The following is a 23,987-nucleotide window of genomic DNA, read 5'->3' as shown; positions in this document are numbered from 1 at the left end:
CACGGGCCTGCACGAGGGGATGGAGCCTCACTAGGGAGTGTGAGTACTGTACCTGAGGCCTCCATGTCCATTTCTGTCCCTGATGGTTGGGACATGTGACCCTTGGAAGATTTGTGTATGTACATGAGCAGGTTCAAGGACAAGTGTGTGTGTGTGAGGGGAGGGGTCTGGGTGTTTGTGTGTGATACTTGTGTGCATCTGGGCATCAGGGGTGTGGTGTGTGTGCCTGTGTGTCGCTGTGACTGCCGCTGTCACTTTGTAGCAGTGCTTTCCCTGTGTTTGGCATGTATGTCCTGGTGTCTGATGGTGTGTCTTTGTGTGACAATGTGTTAGTATATCTTCATAACTGCCAAGATGGTTTTCTGGTGCAACTTTGTGTGTGTGTGTTGCAGGTGCATTCTGGGTGTCTGTGTATAGCAGTTGTGTGTCTGGAGTGTGTGAGGATGTGGTTGTATGATCATGCCAGTGTCAGTGTACCAGGATGAACCTATATGCATCAACCTGCACTGATGTGTGTCTTGGTGGTATCAGTGTGTGTCCACTGAGGTCGTATTGGAGTGTGTCCACCTGTACTGGGGAGTCTAAACATGATTTGTTGTTGAAATGCATGTGTGTGGGCATCATCGTGTGATGGTGGGCCTGGTGTGCATGTCAGTGCGTGCATCGTAGGTTGCTTTCCTAGTCTTGTGTATGTGTGTGCCTGTGTGTCAGTGCATGTGTGTGGATTGTGTGTCCATGCTGCGTGTGTAGGTGTCTGCGTGTGCTTTGTCGGAATGGGGAACGTGTGGCAATGAGTTCTGTACGTGACATGTATGGAGAGGTCCGAGCCTCACTGCGTGTCAGCGTGTGTCTGCTTTGGAACGCCGGCCAGCACGTGTCGGGGTGGCCGCGTCGGTGTGCGCCCCCGCGCGCGCGTGTCTGCGTGTGTGTGTGTGCATGTGTGCGTGCATGTGTGTGTGTATGTGTGTGCGCGCCGGCCGTCGCTCCCCCGCCCTGCCCGCCCCTCCCCGCGCCCCTCCTCCCGCCCGCGCCGCCCGCCCGCTCCCTCTCCCCGGAGTGCGCCGCTTCCAAACTTTGTCTAAACTTTCACTTTCACAGCGCGGCGGCGGCGGCGGCGGCGGCGGCGGCGGGCGAGGGTGACCGGCCGAGCGGCGGCGGCATGGAGTAGACGCGCGGCGGCGGCGGCGGCGGCGGACGCGAGAGGCAGCGGCGAGCGCGGCGGCGGCGGCGGCCCCGGAGCCGGCGGGGCCGAGCCTGCGAGCGGCGAGCGCGGAGCGGCGCCGGGCCGAGCGCGGGGCCGCGGGCCGGGCGGGCGCAGCGCGGCGGAGGCCGGAGGAGCCGAGCCGGAGCCGGAGCCCGAGCGCGGCCGCCGCCTGCCGGGCCTCCCCTCGCCGCGGCCGGCCGCCGCGCTCCCGCCCGGGCGTCCAGCTATGTACTCCCCGTACTGCCTCACCCAGGTACCGGCCGCCGCCCCCGCGCGACCCGGGAGGGGAGCGGGCGCAGGAGGCCGGCCGGCGGCGCGGGCGGGAGGGCGGAGGGGGAGCTCGGCGGCTGGGGGGAGTGAGCCCGCGGGTGGCCGAGGGGTGCAAGCCGGGCGATGGGGAGTCCGGGCACGCGTCTGGACGCCCCGGTGCGCGTGCGACCCTGGCCCAGGGGCAGACTCCTATTGGGGTTCCGGGGGTGGCTGGCTGCGTGCGTGGCGCTGCCCCTGGAGCGCGGAGCCGGAGTGCGTGTGTGTGAGTGTGTGTGTGTATGTGTGTGTGCGCGCGCGCGCGCTCGACTGGGGTGCAGTGGGCAGCGGGACTCCCGCCGACCTGTGGGCGACTGTGGCGTGCACCCGGACAGCGTGGCCGCTGGCAGTGTTTGCGGGGTGACAGAGTAGCAGGGGGTGGTCCGCAGGGCGCCTTGCGGGGACTGGGGCTGGCGGCGTTCCCTAGGGCGGGCGCAGCGGTTCCGGAGGGTGGCAGCGGCCGGCGTGCGTGGCGATGGCCCCTGCATGCTGCCGGGGTGCCCGGGGCGGGCCAAGCGGCCCGGGCGTCTCCCCAAAGTCTTTGTTCAGGCCTCACATGGGAGCGGGGCTAAGAAAATGGCGGGGCTCCCAAATTTCTGTGGGGCAGGGGAGGGGAGGGAGGGACGGGCCGGCTGCCAGCCCAGGCCGCGCCTCTTCGCCGACCCTGGACGCCGCAGTCGCGCCCCCCCACCCCGAAAAAAAAAAAAAAAAACTTTCCTTAGCGCAAACTTTCCGGCCCCGGCGACCCCGGCTGGCTGCCGCGCCGCGGACCAGGCGGGTCTGGGGAATCCCGTCCCGCTGCCTGGAGGCGGGAGGGGCGGGAAGGAGTCGCGGACAACTGCAGATCGTGCTGCGGCCACGCCGTCGAGTCAGCCGCCGGCGCTGTGCCGACCTTGGCGCGCTGCGAGAGCGCGTCCCGCCTCCAGCGAAGTTCCCAGCACCGTGCTCGGTGCAGGGCGAAGGAGGCCGGGGGGGATGTCTGCCCTGCCAGCCCACCTTCCCTGGAGGTGGCTTCAGGCTGTGAGAGGGCACAGAAGATACCCAGAGCCCCACAGAGGCCCTGGTAGCACTGTCTCCTGGGCCATGCTATGGCTGGCAACCCAGACTCCGCAGAGGGACACCTCGGGGCCGCCTAGCTCTGCCTACCAGCAGAGCCTACGTTTGTGGGGAGGGGGCATCTCTAGGCCAAGTCTGGGGTACTAATTGTCCCCTCTGCCGATCTGAACCTTGCCAGCTGTGTGCCAAGTGTGCCCACGCTGGGGAATGGGAGTCCACGTGAATATGGCTGCAATGCGGGTGTGGTTTGTGGCAAGGGGCTAGAGGGTATGTCAGGGGTTTGTGCCGGCCCCCCTCCCAACAAACAGACTGCTTGTATCCACAGATGTGTGTGTGTGTGTGTGTGTGTGTGTGTGTGGTATGTAAGTGTCAGTCTCAGGGTCTGCATGTGGCCTTGTGGGTCAGGCATGGGCAGCCCTGCGTGGTATGGACATGTGTGTGGCCAGGAGCGAGGGTTTTCCTGTACAGAAGCAGGTGTGAGTACATGTTAGTGAGGTGCATATGCACACATGTGTGTCATAGTATGTATGCAGGTGTGAGCAAGCACTCTGGCCTTGATGGCACTGTGGGGGGCCCCCACACCCACCATCAGTCAGGGTGGCCTCTCTGACTGGCCGGCCACCCCATCTTAGGCCCCCCACACAACGACCCCTATACACCTAGCTGGGTGTGAGCTATGGCTGGCCAGTGTGGCTGGTATTTGGGGCCTAGTGGAATCAAGACCTCATGCTTGAGCGGCCCTTGGCCCACCAGCCCCCTGCTTAGCTCCCAGGCCTGCCCTCCTCCTTGGCCTGGGTGAGAAATTGGCTCCTCAGACATCACAGCACCCTGAGAAAGAAAACACCAGCTGGTCCACTGGTGACAAGATGAGGGAGGGCTGGGGTAGCCCCCAGACTCAGGGCGATGGCCAGGCCTTGGCTCTCTGACACCCCAGAAAGGAGCAAGGGGTCAGCTCTGTGTGGCAGGCCTGAGTGTGGCAGGGCATCTGGGGAGAGAAAGGGGCATGGGCTCGCTGGATTGCGCTCCTCAGCTCTGGGCAGGCAGCTGCTGTTGACTGGTCAGCGGAGTCCAGCCTGCCCCTCCTGCCAGTCACATTTCTGGGAGCTAGTCTCTGTTTTTATAAATTGTTCTGCTTCCCTAGTTTGCTCTGCCAGTCTCGTCTTTCCCTGTATCTCTGTCTTTCTCTGCCCCTTTTCCGTCTGTCTCGCTGTCCTATATCTGTGACTGTTCCTGTCTTTCCCTGTCCCTCTCTGACTGGCCCCATCTCTGCTCTATCCTCCCCTCGAGTCTCAGACTCTGTCTCTCCCTGGCCTCGTTGTGTGTGTGTGTGTGTGTGTCTTTTTTTTTTTTTCAAACTAGAATTGGCTTCGATTTTAAAGTCAATAAATGATTGAGCAGGAACGAGCTTGGAGCAGCGGGGCCCTGGCGGGGAAAGGCACTGTGGGCGAGGGGGAAGGGCGGGTGTGATGGTGCGGGGGGAAAAATCTCCTGGTGGAAAAAGCGTCGAAATCCAGGGTGGCTGGGTGGGGTGCTTGCTGGGGCTGTTTGAGCCCACTGCAGCCATGGGCCTGAGTCCTTTGCTGAGGGGAATGGGGTAGATGGTAGGCCCCTCCACTCCTAACAAACAGAGCTGCACACCGGATGTGCACACACAGATACACTGCTGCTGCCGCCAAGATGAGGACACGAACGACGCATTTGTGCTGACGTCCAGACACACGGCCATGGACGGACGAACTTATGGACACAGAAAAAGGTGGACCTGTGTTCTCTCCCCACCAGCACACACACACACATATCAACACACACGGACCCGTTGATATAGGACATGTGTCTCTACATAAACTCACGGAGACACAGCGATACTGGCCAGACACCTTCGGATACAGGCTGACTCAAGTGTGTGTTCACCCCCACACTTGCTTACACAGACCTGATACAAGACACACACCTTGACACAGACATGAGGCTGTTGGCTTACCCGGGTGGGTACACAGACACGCATGTTCACCAATATTGTGTGCCACGCGGCCACAGGAGCAGTGAAATGTTCACATACCCTTATTTCCACACAACCACATACATACTCCCTCAAGAGAGGGTGATGGGCTGGGGCCCTCCTGATGTCCCCCTGCTCTCTCCCTGGGTCTCTGTGGCTACCTCTCTGTCCCTGTGAAGCTTCTCCTCCCCATCCTGATGCCAACACGAGACCCCCTTGTTATGGCAAATTTTCTCCCTGGCTCTGGCCCTGCCTGCTCAGCGCCCATTGCTGGGGGCGGGGGTGGGGGCGGGAGGCAAGTGTGGCGACTAGCTGGGACAGAGTATACCATGCTTGGGGCTAGGTTGAACTCAGATAGACAGAGTTCAGAGCTGAGGGCTCTGCTGGGTTAACATAGGGGGGACTGGAGCCAGGGGTCCCTGGCCCAGTCCAGAAGGTCTTATGTGAACTCAAGGGCTCCCAGGTGGAGCTGTAGGCGCAGAGGTTGAGTGTGAGACTTCGCCAGAGATAGCTCAGGGTTTGAGCTCAGGCTCTGCATCTTGTAATTCCACGACTGGAAGCACAGGATTTTCTTGGTCTGTGAAATGGGCAGTAAAAAAATAATTAAAAATATTTCAATGGGCAATGATGATATTGACTTCTCATGCTGAGATTAGGCTCAGGGCTGTGTCTGGCATGTACCGTGTGCTCAAGGAAAGGAATGATGGTCGTTTTGGTTATCACTGTTAGGCCAGCCGCAGGCCCTCCTAGCTGAGGGCAGGCCACTCCAGAGTGATGGAGGGCAGGGTCAAGCACCTCCCAATCATAGAAATCCAAGTGGACTGCCTGGAGGAAGGAGGAAGCAAGAGAAGAGTTGGGAAGGAAAGAGGCCAGCTCATGGCCCAGCTGTTTTTCCTCAGATGGGCTACTGGAGGCCAAGTAGGCGGCAGGGGGTGGGAGGTGAGTGGGCAGGGCAGTGGGGGCGCGGGAGGGATGGATGGCAGGAGTTCAAGACAGGGAGAGGTGATAGTGGGGGTGAGGGAGGGGACAGAGAGAGAGCCAAGACCTGGGCTGCCCTGTGGGAACCAGATGGCATTCGTGGGGGGCTTCAGTTGCCCCTGGTCCTTTCCCTGACTTCGACCAAGCTGGCTTTGAGGCCAGGCTCTGAGGCCTTGGGCCAGAGTGTGCAAGGGTGTATACACGTGAGTCTTCAGATGTGAGTGGGTCAAAAAAACCTAGGAATCTGGGTGGGTCCTGGTGTTGACATCCTCGTGGCTCCAGAGTCATTTCTGTGTCTGCATCAGGGCATATCGTCACCTGGGCCCATCGTGGGGATGGGATGCCTGTGCGGGACCCTACGAGGGCACTTGACAGGGTCCAGTGGGCATTGTGGGGATGGGCAGGGGGCGGGCGTGCAGCTGTGGCTGGCAGCAAAGGCTCCCTGGTGGTCAGTGTCGGACCACTGGCTTCCATTTCCAGCCCCCTGGGAGCCTGGCCTTTCTGGTCCCCTTGATTCCTGTCCTCTGCTCTTGAAGTGCAGGCACAGGGGGCGGGGGGGGGGGTGTCTCACAATTTCCTCCAGCTGGACTGAGAGGCTGAGGAGGCCTGGACTCCGGTGCTTCCCTCCAGCACAGCGCTGAGGAGGGGGGTCCTGTCCCTCCTAGTGGCGGGGGGAGGGGAGAGAATGTAGTCTGTGCTTTCCTACCCCCAAACCCCTGGATGTAGAGGTGAAGGGACCAGGTAGGGGGACATCCCTGAGCAGCTCCCCAGAGTCTTCCGGATTCGCGTGTGTGTTCATCGGCATGGCGAGCCGCGGAGGACCGTTTCCCAGAAGGTGGCTGTGCGTGTCTGTGTGGCTCCCTTTTCGAGGGTCCCTGTGTCTCCGAGGGTGTGCCAGTGGATGCTGCCTGCTGTCTCTGAGAGTTATCCCCAGCTCCATCTCTGCGTATTGAGGTGACACCGAGGTAGGGGTGTCACCATGGGTGTCAGGATGCCGGATGTGGTCTTTGTGTCATAGTGCCACTACGGTACGTCACTAAACAAATCATCGATCGAAGCCTCCCGTGTCTGGCCATCACAACAAGTGTGTATCAGTGTGTCTTACTGTGTGGGGCGGCCTGTCTGTGTCCACCTGTGTGGGCGTACCCGTTTCCCTGTGTGAGCCGACAGGTATCACCCCCATGGCGCTGTGTGTCCTGGGCTTGTCCCGGTGACAATCGATTGGTGTTTCTCCACTGGGACCCCTCTCCGTGGCCTCCCCTGGCCTCTCGGCACCTTGCGAAGGGCCCACTATGGCGACCAAACTAGCGGCTGGGAGTGGGCCGGCCTCTCCAAGGCTTCCCCTGAGGTCTGGCGGCCGTGGTGGCCCTGCTGTGGGCCCCACCCTTGCCCCTGGCCCGGCATGGACAGAAGCCCGTTGTGTGGTGAGGTGCGGGTGTATGTTTGGGCCGCCCACAGGCCTCGCTCTGTCTGCCCGGCGCACATTGATCTTGGCTTCTGCCTGTGTCCGTCTTGGCCTGGCCAGCTGGGGTGTCCGGCTGTCTCCATGGGCCTGAGCCCACTGCCCCCAGGGCCAAGTCGGCCCCGGGTCCCCCGCCCCTGCACCGCCCTGCTGACCCTCGGAGGCTCTGAGAGCATGGTTTGGAAACTGAAGCCCCCTCCCTGATTTCCCCTGCCCCCTCTCTTTCCTCCCTCTCTCGTCCCCTCCTCCCGCTCCCTCTCTCCCTCTCTCTCCTCCTGCCAAACGCATCTTGGCTCTGTCTGAATATCTCTCCTCCTCGATTTTTGGCTCCAGCTCTGGGCGCGTTCACTAAAAGAAGGGCTAGCTCCCCCCTTCCCCGCCCCCCTTCCTTGCCGCCTCCCCCCCACTCCGGAGGAGCCCCTCTGAGGGCGGGAGTGGCCTCGTGCAGGGGCCTGGGCCCCCAAGCGGGCTGGGCCAAAGGGAGCACAGGCCCGGTGGGCGAGGGGGCTGGGTGGACTGGGCCTGGCAGCCTGAGCGAGCAGTGGCTGGGGTGACTTTGCTGCCGGGTTGGGTGGGCGGGCGGGTGGGGAGGGGTCGGGGGCACGGAGCTGGGGTGTCTGGCTTCTGGTGGGGCTGGCAGGCCTCTGCGAGGCGCAGCTGTGCCCAGAACTCCGAGCTGCGTTTGCCATCACTACCGATGTGGCTGCGCCAGCCGGGGAGGGGGAGGCGGGTGGCGGGCACTGCGGCGCTCCATAGCCAATCGGAAGCCGGGGTTGCACTGGGGAGCTCTCCCCCCACTGGGCCCCACCCTGAGCAGAGACTGGGGGTGGTGGCCAGCAGCAGGCAGGGGGCAGTGCCACCACCATTGCCCAGAACCCTGCCCCCTCGGTTGGAAGCTCCGTGCCAGCCTTCCTGGCACATATCAGGCAAAGGCGGGGGTCTGTCCCCACCTGAATCTGCAGGAGCAGAGCTGGAGGAAGGGGCAACTTGGAGGAGCACCCCACCCTTTTGGCCCCAGGAAGCAGCTTTCTGTCCGGGGCAGCCAGGAGCTGGGGGGGTGGGGTGAGGGCCTAATCATCCGAGATGATCCATCCAAATATCGGCTTCAGTTGAATCATCTTGGGGGTTTATTCTGGGTCCGTCTCCCACAAAGTTGCACATGGTCACTGGCATACACAGGCACAAAGAATCACGTCGTCACACAGGCATGGCACACAGGAGCACACACACACTGGGGTTCCCACACAGAGGGGCTCTCTTCACACACAGACACTTAGAGATGCCCCCACCACACCAAACACAGCAACTCGGGCTCCATGCACGGGGTCACGCGCATGGGTGCCGACTCTGGGGCACGCACGGTCACACAATGAGACACCATGAGACACAGGCACCGCCACCACCCAACAGCACACAGCCCCGCAGACATGTGGCGAAAAGTGCACGGCACACGCACGCAGTGACACTCTCAGACACATGGTGATACACACACACCTTGCGATGCTTGAAAACATCTGGTCATCACACTTGGAGGAGAGTTTGCCGCTGGCATCTAGTGGGTGGGAGCCAGGGAGGCGCCCAGCACCCGCAGTACACAGAAGTGACCCCAACCGCAAACAATGATCCAGCCCTCATGTCAACCGTTGGGCTGAAGTGGAAAAACTCGGCTCTAGTATATTGTTAGATACACACAGTCACACACACCTGAGCCCGGGTAGCCCCTGACACCCACAGAGCGCGTGCGTGCACACACACAAATACACCCGGACAAGTCTGGCTAGCACAGTGTCTCACACTCTCGCTCACCAGGACCCAGGTGTTGTCAACAAATGCACGCCTCCCCCCACCTCACAGACACACAAGCCTGGGCACAAATGGTGGGGCACGTACACAATCCCGTGTTGCTCCAGCACACAGAGATGAGGGTCACACCCACATACCCATTCGCACCTGGGCCACTTGGCCCTGCTTGGAAATGGAGCCTCAGAGGTGAGACCTGCCCTCCTTATACCTTCCCTTCTACCTGCCTGCCCTGCTCCCAGCTGTCTTTAAGCGGCAGATCCAACCACCCCTGCCTCTCCTGATGGAACTGAGAGCTCTGAGTCCCAGTGCTGGTTCGTTGACGCCTGGGGGATACTCCTACGAGGCCACATGCCCACCTCTGCCCACAACACCCCTGCCTCTGGGCCCCCGTTTCACAGTCTTGCTTCTGGCAGCCACTGAGACAGTCCAGGATGGAGGCGAGGCTGACCCCTGAGGCTCTGGTTCTCCGTGCGGCTGTCTCATTAATCCTCTGGCCGTTGACTCCTCATTTCTGACTCTGGAGAAAGAGTAGAAGAAAGGTGGCTGATGGAGTCCTACAGGAAGAAAACCTTTCAGAGGATAATAAGTGCATGAGTGTTGGTCCTCAGAATCGCAGCAATGGCCAAAGTGTGCTGAATGCGCGCTGTGTCTTGACCTGAGCTATGTGCCTCCCGAGCTTGTCTCCGTGAATCCTTCCACATGAGGTGGATATGGTGAGGGTTAGCTGTGCCCATGTATGTGTCTGACAGTATGTTAGACCAGGTTGCTCCACTTCGGCACTGTTGGCGTTTGGGACATTTGGACATTATTAGGAGAGTGGGACTTCTGAGCCAATTTCCTGGGTGTGAATCCTGGCTTTGTTACTCAGTAGCTGTGTGACCTTGGGCAAGTCGTTCAACTTCTCTGGGCCTCAGTTTCCTCTCCTAGGGTTGTGGAAAGGATCAGAGGAGTTGGTTTATCCCAAGTGCTTTAAACAGTACTTGATGTGAAGGAAGTGCTTGATTCGATAGATGAAAAACAGATTCAGAGAAGACGTGTCCTGTATCAGGGCCAAGGGCTAGAAGGTGGTAGAGTCTTGCTCTCTTCTCTGATCACCACTATCCTAAATCTTACTGATGGGAGAAAAATCTAGCTAATTTTCTGGCCTTTATGAAATTTCAGAGTGGCTCTCTCGGCCCCCATTCAAAGCGTGTCCTAGCTGTTGACCCTTGAACCCTCGTTACAGCTCTGACCTTCAGCTCTTCTTCTGTCCCAGGGCTCAGAATGAGAGTGGATGGTCATCCCACCCTCTTTGCACACCCACCGGCCAGGCTTGTCCTCACCTTCCTGGCAGGGCCCAACGCCCTCTCCCACACCTTGCCAGGCACCTTGCCGGGCACCTCGCCGGAGCCCGCGTACTGGGGGTGCAGCCGGGGGCCTGTGCATTCCTTCCACAAATATTTGCTAAGCACCTCCTGGGTGCCAGCCCTGTTCTAGGCCCTGGGGGCTCGGCAAGGAGCAAAATCAGTGAAGGTGCCAGCCCCGGTGGGAGGGTAGACTGTGAACCCGATAAACAAGGGAGTGTCCAGTATTGAGACTGCGATAGGTGTTATGGGGGAACGAGAACAGGTAGGGCCCTCGGAAGTGCTGGGCAGCCATGGTTTTTAGTGGAGGTGGTCTGGCGGCCTCGTGGCTCAGTGTTGACTTTCAACTTGGTTGTTCTGCCATGGCTCAAGTGCGGCCTACCAGGTCCTCTGCCCTCTCCACGGGGCGGTGCAGAGGTCAGGGGTACGTGACTTAGCCTGGTTGCCTGTACCATCCGCCTGGAACGCACAGCCTCTTGTTGCTGCTGTCTGAGGTCATCCGTTATCCGTACTTGTGGCTGCCGGCCTAAGACCCGGGGACAAGATGGCCGGGGCCTCTTCTCTATAAAAACCGGGACTCGATGGACACTGGGTGCTCTCAACTGGGCTGCTCTGAGCTGGGGGGTGGGGCTGGGGCAGCTGGTGGCCCGGAGTGGCACTTCCACCTGGGCCCCTCGATTTAGCTCCCTCGGGGCGGGTCCAGTTTATTTTTACCCAGCCTGTCTCCCTGGCAGTGCCAGGCTGCGCCATCTTTGTAGGGTCTTGGGGACCTGCCCATGGCTTGAGGGGACCCAGCTTTGTCTGCTGGACCCCCAATTCCCACCGCTGGACCCCCATTTCCCTCCACCCCCAAAGCTCCAGGTGTGAGGGCTCTGGACCAGAGCTGGTGGGGTCAGCACTGCTGGCTGGCAACCCTTGTGCCCAGCCTGGTGGCATTTGGTTTGGCGTCCTGCCTGTCCGCCACCCCCACCCCATGCCCGGGCAGAGCCGAGCGGCTGCTGCTGCCAGTCTCCATTTCGAAGCTTGAGGTGGGGGTGGGGGAACGCTGGGCACCTCCTGGGCCCCCTGCCCACCGCGTGCCACCTGGGGCTTGTCCCCCATGCCTGCTCCGTGGAAGGGCCCAGCCTGCTTTTTCCGCTGCCCCTTTGCATCCCGGAGCTCAGAGAGGATGCCCGCCTGGCTTCCATCTTCCCTGCTTGCTTCCTCCCTCTCTCGCCTGCTTGCCTGTAATGGCTCACCATTTTTGGCATCTCCTTCCCCTCCCCCTCCCATAGGCGCCAACCTCACTTCCAAACCTGCCATTGCTGGCTCTCTGGCCTCTGCTGCCTGGGGCTGGGGACCTTGGAAGAGAGGGTTTGGGGGGCCGAGCATATGGGCTCAAAGGGGGCTTTCTGGGTGCTTGTGTGTGTGCATCTGGAGGAGGAAACATGCTTCAAGCCAGCTCGTGCAACCAGCCTCGAGGTTGGCAGAGCTGGGCTGCAGAAAGTGGGTGACGGAGAAGTGCAGACACTCCCACTTCTGAACTGACCCTAGGGCCTGGTGTCAGCCTCTGGGCCCCAGGGAGACCAGGCGGGCATTTCTCTCCAAGCCCAGGGTCTGGACAGAAATGGGAAAAGCTAGGCTTCATTTGGAGGGTGCTCCCACCCCTGCTCCGACAAGCCTACCCCCTCCCACCCTGGGCTTGAAGATTTCTGTTCCCCTTCACCAGAGATGGGGTTGGGGGAACCAAGCCCCATGCTAGGCACTTGTGCCCACAGAGGGACAAGGGCCTTAGGAGGAACCGGTTTACTGCCCGCCCCCCCCCACCCCAGCCTGGTGCCCGCCTCTCTCGGCACTAAACAAAGTTTGCTAAGTAACTTCAAATGTTATTTGAGGACGGCCTGGCCTCAGCCCAAGGCGGCCCTGTGGAAACTTGTTTTTCGCTGCCGAGGCTGCAAGTATCAAAGACACACTTTCGGGGGGGTGGGGTGGGGGGGTGCTTCGACACTTCTCCCCTCTCTCTGGCAGGGGCTGGTCCTGAACGGACACACAGACACACAGAGGCCTACACTAGCAGAGGGACATACACATCATGCCGTGGCTTGTGACACCAGACACGTGACAGCCGAGGATCATAGCACTCCCCAGAACATACACCCAGCGCACACATAATGACACACCGAGGGGGGCAGGGTGGGGTTTGGAGGGTACTGCCCCCAACCCACAGGCCCTGGGGTTTTTCCAGCTGGTGAGGTTTTTCCACACTGGGGAAGTGCATGACACAAAGCTTGGAGTCCTGATTTCTCAGGTCTCCTGGCCATGAGTGGGTACTCAGATGGGTCCCCTCCCCTTTCTCAGCCTCAGTTTCTCCAAGTGTAGAAGGAGGCGCTTGGCCCCAGGAAGGGGTGTAAGAAGCAGAATCCCACACTGATTAGAAGAGTGACTGGGTTGAAATCAGTGAAGGGAGCAGTGAGTCCCTTAAAAGTGGGGTCTGAGCACAAGGCCTGGGGCACAAGCAATGCTTGTAGGTGTCAGCTGGCATTTCCAAAAACCTGATGGGTGTCCACCCTGACTGGAGGCCCAGACCTCAAGCAACTCTAGGTTCGCCAGTTCCTAGGAAGTCTCTGTTTTTCTCATCTTCTTCCTCCATTTCTCTCTTGGCTTTTCTTGGTCTTTCCCTAAATCCCTCCTTCTCTGGGTCTCCACCAGCCCTCCCCAGGCCTGGAGCTCAGGGAAATTGTGGAAAACAGGCTCAGGGTGTGTGTCCCTCACCAAAGCCAGCCGGGCCTAGGATCCTCCATGCCCTGAGGATCCTGATGACCTTCCTGGGGTGGAGATGGGTATCTGAGCTGACATAGTGCGTCCCCCTGGGGAGGGGTAGCCTCCATCATAGGGTCACCTCCCAAGGTTTGTAAGCAGGTGGGATCCCGCTGCACAATAGAAAGGGCAAGGTGGACAGGACACTGGACTGACCTACCCCCAGGTCCCAAGAATCTCCTCGTCTGTCACCCAGACCCTCACTGAGGTAGGTTTATGGGGGTCCCCTGGTCCCAGCCCCACACACCACTTCATCTCCACTCACAGTCGGTACGCGCAACACCCCGCCACCCGCAGTCTGTCGCGCAGTGACAGCCTGTCACAGGCACTGCCGCACACCGGCACAATCTGTCGTCCACGCACAGTCTCACACACAACCTGTCACACACACGCACACACACACAGCGGCACAGTCACACACACAGCCAGCCTCACGCGATCACACCAAGCGTCACAGCTTGTCACAGCCATAGACTTCACAATAAAAATAACAGCTAGCAACTCCAGAGCAATTATGCCTGGGCAGCGGGTGGGCGGGTGCACGTGACCTCCTGTAACCTCCCCAGCGGGAGGCAGGTATGAGTAACCTGTTTTACAGATGAGGAAACAGAGGCCAGAAGGTTAAGTGCCAAGGTCAGGAGGCTAGAAGTGGGATGGCAGGAAGTACTCAGCAAGGCCCCCAGGGGCAAGCAAGACTGAAACAGATCACCCTGCTTTTCAACCCAGTCCTATGCAACTGACATTCCTCCTTCTGACCCTCCCCATGGGAGTTCCCTTCCCATTCCCCAGATGGGGAAAACTGAGGTCCTAAGCAACCCAGGCAAAAAAACAGGGGAAGGGGCCTCCCGGTTCCTTGCTTAAAAAGGCTCAAACGGTCTGCCCTCCACTGAGGAAACGCGAACCATGCCCTCCAGCCCAAATGTCACTTTGCTGCTGTGGCCCGTGGTGGCTGCAGCCTGCAGAGCCTTTGGCTGGGGCCAGGGTTCTGGAAGGCAGAGAGGTGTCGGCAAAACTAATGTCTCCATCTACAGTGAGGGGTGGGAGTGGCAGCCTTAGGCTTCCAGGCAAGTCCCTCGGCCCCAGCCATGCCCAGGGGACCTGGGCTGCCCTGCACCCTTACTCCCCAGGGATCTCCGCATTCCAGTGCGCTTCCTCCTCCTCCTCTGCAGCCCTCTTTCCCTTGCTTTCCCCTTCTTTGTTCCACCCCCGTCCGCTCCCCGGGGCTTCCCCCAGTAGAGCAGCCACGGCCAAAACCAACACCGCTCCAACGACATCCCGCTGAGACCCGCCGGGCGGCGGCGGGCCCTGCCCCCTGGCCCGCTCAGGGGCCAAATCCTGGCTCAGCGTGGCGGCGACGGCGGCCCCGGCGCACGTGGCGGCTCTTAGGGCAAGCACATGCGCACACCCGGCGCAGCGGCCCCGACGGGGCGCCTGGGTGGGCGCACTCCCGGGTCTGCGGACACTCGGGCGCGCGCACGCACGTAAGCAAGCTCTAGCACAGAGGCTCAGACCCGAGTGGCCAACGTTCCCTAGCCTGGCGCCGGCGACCGGGATCCCAGGCACTGCCTGCTCTGCGCATACGCAGGCCCCACACCCCATTGGGACTGCTGGAAGCACACCTTCCATAAATATATACCCTTGCCCAACATCAGATGGGGGACTGGCACACATACATATACACAGACGCGCGCGCGCGCACACACACACACACACACACACACATCACACACTTGCACTCCTGCTTGCATCCTGAACGGTGTTCAGAGCGCGAGTACTGCCCTGCGCCGGCACTGGGGGTCCCGAGCTTAGGTGGGTAGATGAGCCTGCAGGAACTGCCGGTGCCCACGCACATGGCAACAGGCCCACGCGGGCACGCACCTCCCCAGTCTGCACACGCGTGTATTTCACGTGAGCTGCACACCTGCCAGGCCGCCCAGGGCACCTGGCGGCAAAGCCGCATTCAGGCTTGGAGGGGAGGGGACTGGGACCCGGAGGCCTAGTTCCCACCGCTTCCATTTCTCTTGGAACACCCGCCTCCCCAAATGTCCCTGGGGCTCAGGTGAGACGCCCCAGAACGGGTGCCCAGTGGCGCCCCTGCATGTGCTATATTTATATTGGAAATTTGTACCTTTATATATATATTTCTTACAAGTAAGAACCTCCCCCCCATTCCGCTCCACGTTTGTACTTGGGTTTTACCATCCCTATTCGGCTTCTTCCCAAACATGCAAAAAACACACGCGCACACACACATTTCTCCTTGCAGGGGCCGTGGGGCGAGGCGGGAGTTGCCCCCCCAACTGTGGACGCCCGTCGTTCTTAAAGGCTAGGGACCCCCCTTCCCGCGAAAGGCCGAGCTACATCACTGAATCCCTCAGCCCTACCCGAAACACAATTGCGGGGGTGGGTGCTGGCGGCGAGACATTGCTTTTTGGTGTGTTTGCTGTTGCTGCTTAAATTAATCCTGAGTGACGGCCCGCAATTCCTCTCCACAAAGAGGCCATTTAACGCCCCCCCACCCCGCCCCGCGCCCGGCATCTCGGGCGAAACTTCCATGTGCCCCCCCTGAGTCCAGCTTGGCAGCTCAGGCCGCGCGCTACCAGCCCTCCTGGACTTTCCCTCAGGTGCGCCCGGGGGCTTGGAGGCGGGTTCCCTGTGCGCACTTTGGACCTCAGGAGCGAGTGTGGGTGGGTTTTGGAGGGATGGGAGATGTCTTAAAATAGAAGCGCAGGGCTGAACGGAGGTGGGGGAGGGTGTCCCAGGACTCCTTAGACAGCCCCACTGCTCAACCAAAGCGCTCCGGATGCTCCGGGCCCGGCGGAAGAAAGATCGCCTTCCGTGCCTTCTCCCAAGCGCCCGGAAGAGAGGATCCAGGAGGTCCCTCACGTCGCCCTGAAGCCCCCTAGTCCGCTTGTATATCTGTGGAAACTCCGGCGGAGACGCGCCGCCGGTGCCTGTGTGCTAGCCCCAGGGTATGCCCCTAGCCAGGTTCCTGCCGCCAACAGCTTCTTTCATTGTCGCCTCCCGGGTATTCTTTTCGCGTGTGACAGGTCCCCGACCCGTTTCAAATGGCTCACGCTTGGATAGGGGGAACATAGGTGGGTGTGGGTGGTGGAGAGGCCTGCCCTGAGCTCAGGCAAGGGGAGGGCTGGGTGTTTTCCATGCACGGAACTTGGGTGCTGACTATCGTCACTTGCGTGGGCCGCACACCATAGGGTAGAGGGGCGCGCACAGCCCTCGATGGTGCGGACGGCCGGGATACTTGGAGGGCCCTGAGCAAAGTCGGGTGTGCGCGTGCGCCGGGCGAAAAGGCGGGAAGCGGGGTCCTAAAGCCCCGGATTCGGAAAGCGCCTGTGGCACAAGGTTGGGTCGCTCCCGTGGCAGAACCGCTCGGAACGAGCGCCGAGTGAGGAGTGAGAGGAGGCGAGGGGAGCCTGGGAACGGGTGTGAAGGGAAAGTGGCAACAGGCGAGGCTTTGGGCGTTTGCCTCGCAGCCGAAGTCCCAGAATGACGCTGACTAGACTCGGAGGGGGGCTGTGGCATCCTTCGGACCCTGCACTGCGCAGGCGCGACACCCTCTCGCCCGGAGCGCGGCCCAACCTTCCCCGCGGCCCAGCAGAAAGGCACCCGGCGCGGGCGTCGAGGGCCGGCCTGGTTCTCATGCTGGGACTTTAGCCATTTGCAGCACCGGAGGCCTGCGCCAGAGGGGCTCAGATGGCGGCGTTTTGGCCTCGAGGCTGGTTGGGTCCCTTCCCCGGACGCGCGGGGTGGGGCTCGGGGCCGCAGTGGCCTCTGCCCTTCCTCCGGTGGCCTCTCGACATCCAACGGGCGATAATGCGAGATAGGGCTTTGCAAAGAATGCGAAATTCATGATTCCTGCTCTTTGGCCGCTCGAAGGACGTTTAGAGCTTAAGTGCCCCAGAATCCGAGGGCAACTTTGGGGCGTCAGTATGGAGAGAATCCCTCGTGCTCGCCTCGGCCGCCAGACCCTAAGCCTCCGGACGAGCCTCCCCATCTCTCCTCAAGTCGCCTCTTTTTGTGTGTGAATAAGGGCGGGGGAAATTTAGCAGGGGAGCATTTTTGTTTGTTTCAAGGGTTGGCTGGGTTTGGGGGCGTTTGGCCTCCGGCGAACACAGGGAAGAAATGTGACTAAGTGGCAGAAAATGCGCTTTCCCTTTCCCTCTTTTCCGCCCTCAGGCCGCGGGAGTTGCGCAGCTTCTAAGAACCTTTACACAAAATTTCCCCTCCAGATCTACTCTGATCGACATCACCTTCCCTGGGCCCTGACTTCTTGAATTTGGGGCGCTAAGGCCTCTCTACCCATTGCTACCAGCCATTTTGCAGCACTTCTGGGCAGGCCAGGGGGGAGAAGAGGAAAAGTGGAAAAAGAACATGTGCGCCGAGTGGGCCCCGACTTAACCTGTTGGAGGGGAGGCTAATGTCTGGTAGGCATCTCCCTAGTGAAAGCCTCCCCCCGCCTCCTCCACCCCACCCCCACCCCGCCAAGCTCTAGCAGCCCCCGGCATTCAGAGAAAGCGCTCCGATCCGCCTCTCGGAAGCCAGTCATAAACCCGACTTCTCGTCACCCGAATTACTTCAGGGCGCTTTGATGGTGTTAGGTCCTTTTCTTTTTCCACGTGCAGATGACTCAGCCCTCTCCAGCTGCGACTGGGGAGGTGACCCGGGGCAGCGGTTGACACTGTGCTTCGTACTCTTGACCCAGAGGTGCCCCATCCCCGCCGCATCCACTCCCCCCAAGCTTCCAGACCACACTTAGCTCTCCTTTCCTCTCTTTTTATTCTTCGGGTCATATTTCCCCTCTTCTCTAAAAAAATTATTTTCAAAATTGTAAAGGAGTTTTTGTACTTTTTTTTTTTTTCTTAACGTGAGACAGAGGCTGGATAATGGAAACGCATTTAAAAAAAAAAAAAAAAAAGGCGGGGGGGATATATATGCCGGCAGTCGGTGGAGCTCAAGCCTCGCCAGGCGACTGAGCTTTTCGGTCGCCGGTTCCCTGGTAGAACCGGCGTGGGGCACCTGGGATATCTGCCGCTGAAAAGGCGCTAGAGAAATGCGAGGAATGATTATGATTTTAATAAAATTGTCTCTCATTTAGGAGCGCGCTTCTGCACTGCCTCTGTCGTCGGAGCCCGGGTTTGCCACGGCAAAGTCTGTAATCAGAGAAAAATACCAGCTTTGTTGAGGGTTAGAATATATCATTGGCTAATGTGTGTGGTTTTTTTTTTTTAATAATGCTAAGCATTGGAATAATTAAAGAGTGAGAAATAACTCGTCTCTCCTCTCCCCTCAGCATTGTCTTATTTAAAGGGTGGAAGGCGCACTTTTAGGCAAAGCTGGTTAGTTTTAATGCAGGCTTTTTTTTTTTTTTTTCCTCAACTGCCTTCCCTCCGCTCTGGTCTGATTCGCAAATCCCCAAACTGGCACAAGCCGGGAAACTTGCCTCTGCCGCCGTTCTTCTCCCGGAGTTGGAGCCTCCCTTTCCTTTTTCCCCCCTCTTCAGAGACAACCCTCTCCTCGTCCCTCCCCCGCCTCTGGGCCCTGACCCACTGCCTGGTTTTCGCTAGAGCGATTTAAAAAAGAAGGGAAGAAAGGAGCCGGGCTCTGGTACCCCCGTGCCAGCCGAGGGCGTGTTTCCCTGGCCGCTGGCTGGTGGGAGAGTCAAACCCGGTGGCTGTCGGGTGTAGAGTCTCAGATGCAGAATCTTGCCCTGCAACTCTCCCCCTCGCCCCCCCCAAAAAACAAGTAATCAAATATTTCTAAAGATTGTAGGCTCATAGAGCTCAGATCCCTTGTCATATTTTAAATGAAGCAGAACAGTTCTTTCTTTCCAACCTCATATGCAATAGGAAGAGAAAATTCAGTCCTCGAGAGCTTGCCTTGGCAGCCCTGTGCCCTTAGTAGAGGGGAGAGCTGCCTACTTGGGCTGAGCCTGGCGTCCAGCCCCACCATGGTGCCGCTAACCACAGGGCCTAGATTTGGGGCAGGACTGCAGGGTCCAGGGCAGTGGTGGGAACAGCCTGGGGAGATATGAGAATAGAAAGAAGAAGCTCTTCATAAGGATAGCAGAGGTTTGCTCCAGGCTCCTCAGAGAGGAAGCTGCTGCCTTGGTCATTCCCCCAGGTGTAGGGGGTGGGCGGGCTTGAAAGGAAGAGAGGCTTCTGCCGAGCTCCGGGAAGACACAGCTGCTAGGAGAAAAGAAAGGTGAAAGTGGGCAAGAAATTGGGGGTAAGGGGCTTGTACAGTGGCTTTGAGTTGCAGAGGGAGTTATTTATTTATTTACCTCAGGTGTTTTCAATTAAATGTGTTCCTCTTTTATTTTCCTTGTTATTCGGTGCTTAGACTTTTCAGCAATCCCTTGCATTCTTTTTTTTTTTTTTTACATAAGCAGAAACTTTTTTCCTCCTCGGAGAGATATTGTGGGAGGTATTTTGCCTTCAGTGCTTTCTCTTTCCTGCTTTTTTTAAAATTTAATTTTAAAATTATAAAGTAAATTTAGTGCGAGTGAAAGTGATGGGGGAGCCAGCTGGGGCTGGATTCAGGGAAGGTGGAGGCAGCTGCAGCAGAGTTGGGCCTCCCAGCCCCACCTCAGGACCCCCTCACAATGTAGGCCCCCTTCTGCCGACACCACCCCCTTCCTCTCCCTGGGAGGCTCTTCTGGACAGGGATGAGGAGAGTCTCTCCTGATAGATGCTCATTCACTCTTCAGGAACCCCTGACTCTGCAGAGCCACGTTTCTTTTACAACCCACGCATACCAGGGCCCCCCAGTTCCTGCCTGCTTACTCCCCCTCAGTCACTGTGGCTATTCTGTTGAATTGAGCTTGGTGGGCCCTGTATGTCTCCCACATTTGCCCTGCTAGTCTGCTAACCCCACTGCGCAGTTGGTTGCCCTGTTGAAGGGATCAGAGTAGGGCAGGCACAGAAAGAGACAGACAGAGGTGTAGATACCCCTCTGCAGCAGTGAGGATTCAAGAGGCTTCTTTACACTATGAATTTTTATGGTCACATGAGTAGTGCACTCATCTCTGTAATGCACGTGTATACTTAGGTGCTCAAATTTGAGGCTACCGGTGTGGGCAGGATCTATTTCTAAGACATATGAATTATGAGAACACTGGAGTTGAAAAACTGAAGGCCCCTTGAGCGGTGCTGAAAATGTTCTATTTCTTAATCTGGGTGGGGGTATACAGGTGTGTTCACTTTGTGAAAACATATTGAGTGGAAGCCTTAGAACCATGTGCTTTCTTTCTGTGTGTCACACTTAAGTTTAAAAGTTTGTTGTATTTTTTTAAAGGAAGGCACAGCCTCAAAAGTAAAGGCCGAGCGTTACAAAATAATAATAACTATTATATAAATAACAATGCTCTCCACCCTGTTTTGCTCTGGTCTCCCCACTGAGGAATGGTGGGAGGGCTTGTAAAAGTTAGTGGGCTGATAAAAAAAAAACTCGCAGGCATGTGGCCCACGGAGACTTCCTGACCCATCCACGTGTGCACCGCGCCTGGAAACTCTGCAGACTTAGGTTTAGCTGTGGGATTTTAACATCTCAGGACCAAAGGATAAAAAGTGGTAAGGAAGATGTTCCATGCCAATTACATTTTGCTGTCAACATCTGGAAAACAAAATTGCAGCTGTTCTCCCCTCCCCATTACCACCTCGTCTTTTTTTTTTTTTTCTGCACACTTAAAGTTTTTGTTCTTATGCCATCCGTACTTCAGTTTTCTGCACTGTTAAAACATTTTCACGGCTCTGATGAAATCAAGTTGCTGGGTTTGGGCTTTAAAAAATATATATGTATGTGTCTGTGTCTTGCAGTCTGACAGTGTAATTTTTCTTGAGCGATTTATTTGAACAAGCTGGCAATCAGTGGATAATCCCCTCCCCTATCCAACCCTTTCTCGCCTTCCCAGCACCGTTCAGGCCCAGAGCTCGGGGGAGAGCGCTTGGCTACCCTTGCCTCGGCTCCCTTGGGCAGGTACTGACAGCTTCGCCCTCCACGGCCCTTCTGCGGTGTTTTTGTTTTCCCTTCGCCCCCCAAAAATATTTGAACCAAAAAGCCTCTTTTTTTTTTTCCTCCACCCACAGCAAACTGAAAGGGCTAGTGAACCGTGATTCAACAGAGCGAGGGCGCCTCTTTTCTTCCTTAGCATTAATTAACTCAAGTTCGTTAGGACGTCGGGTCTGTCGCCCACAGTTTTCTCTTGTGTGTGCTGAATCGGGTCATAGAGGGAGACTTCCCATGCAAACAGTTTGTGTTGGAGCTGGAGGACACAAGAGGGGGAGAGAGGGTAAGAAAGAAAGGGAGCCAGTGAGGGATGGATTGTGGCCGAGGGGTGGGCACAGTCCTAAGCTCTGAGCACCCTGGTGCCAGCCTCCGAAGGGGCTCCACACCAGGGGAATGAGGATTCTCGGATTTCCTTGGCAGTGATCCTGATAATAAAATAGTTGGGCGGCGGGGGACAATGCATTTTGAGGGATTGAAAAATGTCTTCCTTCCAACTCCTAAAATTGTGCATTTGGGGGAAGCCGCTTCCCTGAACAGGGCCCGCCCAGCTCCCCGAGCCCTCGGAGCAGTGAAAACCTCGGGCTCTTCCCATCCTGGCCACCGGCTCTCTGCCCCAGGCTCTGGGCACTGCCTGTTGCCACAGCAACTGCAAGAAAGAGGTTCTCTCTGGGCCGAGGGGAGTGCAGACCAGGCAGAGGGCACCCGGAGCTCAGAGAAACTCCCCTCTTGCCCTGGCCCTTTTCTCCTGTGGCAGAGGCAATAGACCCGGCAAACAAGGGGGTGTCAGGACAGGAGCCCACCAAGAGGACCTGTGAAGGCCGCAGGAGTTGCCTCCAAAGCGCCGGGGCGAGCGGTGGGGGAAGGGAAAGGACTGTCCTTCCTGGAGGATCCCTAGGCTTTTTCTGGGGTCGGTAGTTGGTGGCCGGGCTTTGGGTTTTCAATATTTTGCTGTTTGTTCTGGCCTCCTCTCTTGCCCTCCAGATATTTTCACAATGAGCTGGGCACAGACCTCATCTTCACGTGCTTGTCTCCCCTTCCCGTGCCTCTTGTCAGTTTTTCAGTTCTCCTTTAGTGAAAGTTGTAAAGTTGGCTTGTGGGGTTCTTCCTTCTTCCTCGGGCCCTTGGTCACCAGGAGTGACACTTTGCAGACCAACGTGGTGGGTGGGTGAGGCTCAGGCTTCGCATTGCCCTCGCCCTGTGAAGCCCTCGGCTGTCATCTGTCCTGGGCGTTCTTATCTTCGGAGGCTCCCATCCCCAAGTAGACCCCTGGATGGACGACTGGGCTCCGACCTGCCCGGCTTTTGCATCTATTTGGTAATACAAGAAAGTTTCAGTCTAGGTAGTGAATTAAAGACGAGGGTTTTGCTTCTTCGGCTCTGTAAACAATGAAAGTAAACAATTTCCAGTTGCACTAGAGAGAATAGACTGTCTTCCCCAACACCTCCCTTCCCACCCGATTTTATTCAGGGCCAGGAGGGAGAAGGGAGATGTGCCTGGAGCAGGGTGGTGTTCGGAGCCAGAACGACGCTGCCTGTTGGCCTGATCCCAGGCCACCGCTCGGGTTTGTAGTCCTGAGGAGAAAAGGAAGGGAAGGAGTGGGGGTCAGTTCATAGGAGAGGAGAGCACAGCCTGATTCTGAGGCAGGCCTGGTCCTAGACTCAGCCCGGGGTGTGGGGCAAGTCCACTCAGCCAGCTGAGGGTGCCAGAAAACCCTGTCCGGGCCCGCCATTCCTGAGCAGAGGGAAACAGGCCCAAGTCAGCCAAAAACCCGCTTTGTCCAAATTCTTCGAGCCTCCTCGCAATGTGCATTTTCTGGTTTCCATGCTTGGCGATTCCAGAGGCTTGGATGACTTTACACTGGCTGCAGAGCCCCTTCCTGCCTGCCCCCCCAGCAAGGGGAGGCCCCACCCACCTCTCAGATAAGCAGTCAGCCCCTTCCTTTTGCTGCCTACGGTGGTTCTCTTTCCATTTCTGTCGGGGAGTCGGGCCACTGCTTTCTGGTACCCCTTCTGTGGAACAAGATGGGAGGGCTCAGAGATATGTAGTTAGCTTCTTTTCAGTTCAGACCCAGGCTGACTTATAAAATCCCAGGAATTAAACTGGCTCATCAGGTCTCTATCTGTGGCCTTTTAAAATTTCTTGCGTCTTTTTTCACTAGGCTGCAGATATACAGTAGTACAATGGATCCTGATATGTCTGGTAAATCCTAAGTAGGTTTTGTGAGTCATTTGCTCTCTTTGCGTATAGTTCTCCAAATTAACACAGACAGATATAAAATTAGTATGTGTCCAGAGTCTGAAAGAATAAATCTGAGCCTTAAAGAAGGCAGGATGTAGACAAAAAGAATTTTTTTTTTTTAAGATAAGATGACCTCCAAACAGGGACCCTGTTTTTAAAGATATCAGTTTTTTGCACTTCTAGATGTTTCACTATTGGCAGGTATAAGTCAATTGCAAAACCTGTCTCAGGCTGGGAAAATTATTTTGTTTCCTTGAAGATTTTGAATACTGTCTATATGAGTGAGATTCTGTACACATGTCCCTGTTTTCCCTCAAATAATCCACAAGGCCTCTTTGGTTCTGTCGATTTTTGGAAAAACCACACATTTAACTTTTTCAAGCTAGAAGCAGTCACTTTAGCTAGTTTTCCTTCTTCCTCATCCTCTTCTTTTTCTCTTTTTTCGCCCCTGTCCTAGAGTCCTTATCTTTTCTCCTTGCTCATTTTTCCTTTTCAGTTGTGTCCTCTTTCCTTCCTTCTCTGTCCTCTCTTTTTGCAGTTTTGGGCCCAGCTTGTTTTTCTCAGGATTGGTCTTCCTTCTCTCTTTCTTTCTCCCTCTCCCTAGTCCTCTTTTTTTTCCCCTCCTGCGGCCTGTTCATTCTTTTTCTTTTGAAGGCACATTTTTCCTAGTGATGGCTAAAACCAGCACGGGTATTTCAGAAATGTTTCCGTGAAAACTGTTGCTTTAAAAAAAATCAAATTCTATATACGTGACAGTAATGAGAGAGGCCTTTCTCG

General features: G+C 57.5%; 1 protein-coding gene across 1 annotated transcript in view; it reads left to right on the top strand.

Moving 5' to 3' along the window:
- The first annotated feature begins 1,308 nt into the window (after positions 1–1,308).
- The window catches only part of NFIX (nuclear factor I X), a 97,486-nt gene continuing 74,807 nt past the window's right edge, over positions 1,309–23,987 (top strand). Inside the window, exon 1 of the mRNA XM_061421935.1 lies at positions 1,309–1,457. Within this exon, the coding sequence (XP_061277919.1) occupies positions 1,431–1,457 (27 nt within the window). The 5' untranslated portion in view covers positions 1,309–1,430. The remainder of the gene's footprint in view (positions 1,458–23,987) is intronic.

The sequence above is a fragment of the Bos javanicus genome, chromosome 7, assembly GCF_032452875.1.
Source record: "Bos javanicus breed banteng chromosome 7, ARS-OSU_banteng_1.0, whole genome shotgun sequence".
NCBI lineage: Eukaryota > Metazoa > Chordata > Mammalia > Artiodactyla > Bovidae > Bos > Bos javanicus.
This window is presented reverse-complemented; position numbering and strand designations above follow the sequence as displayed.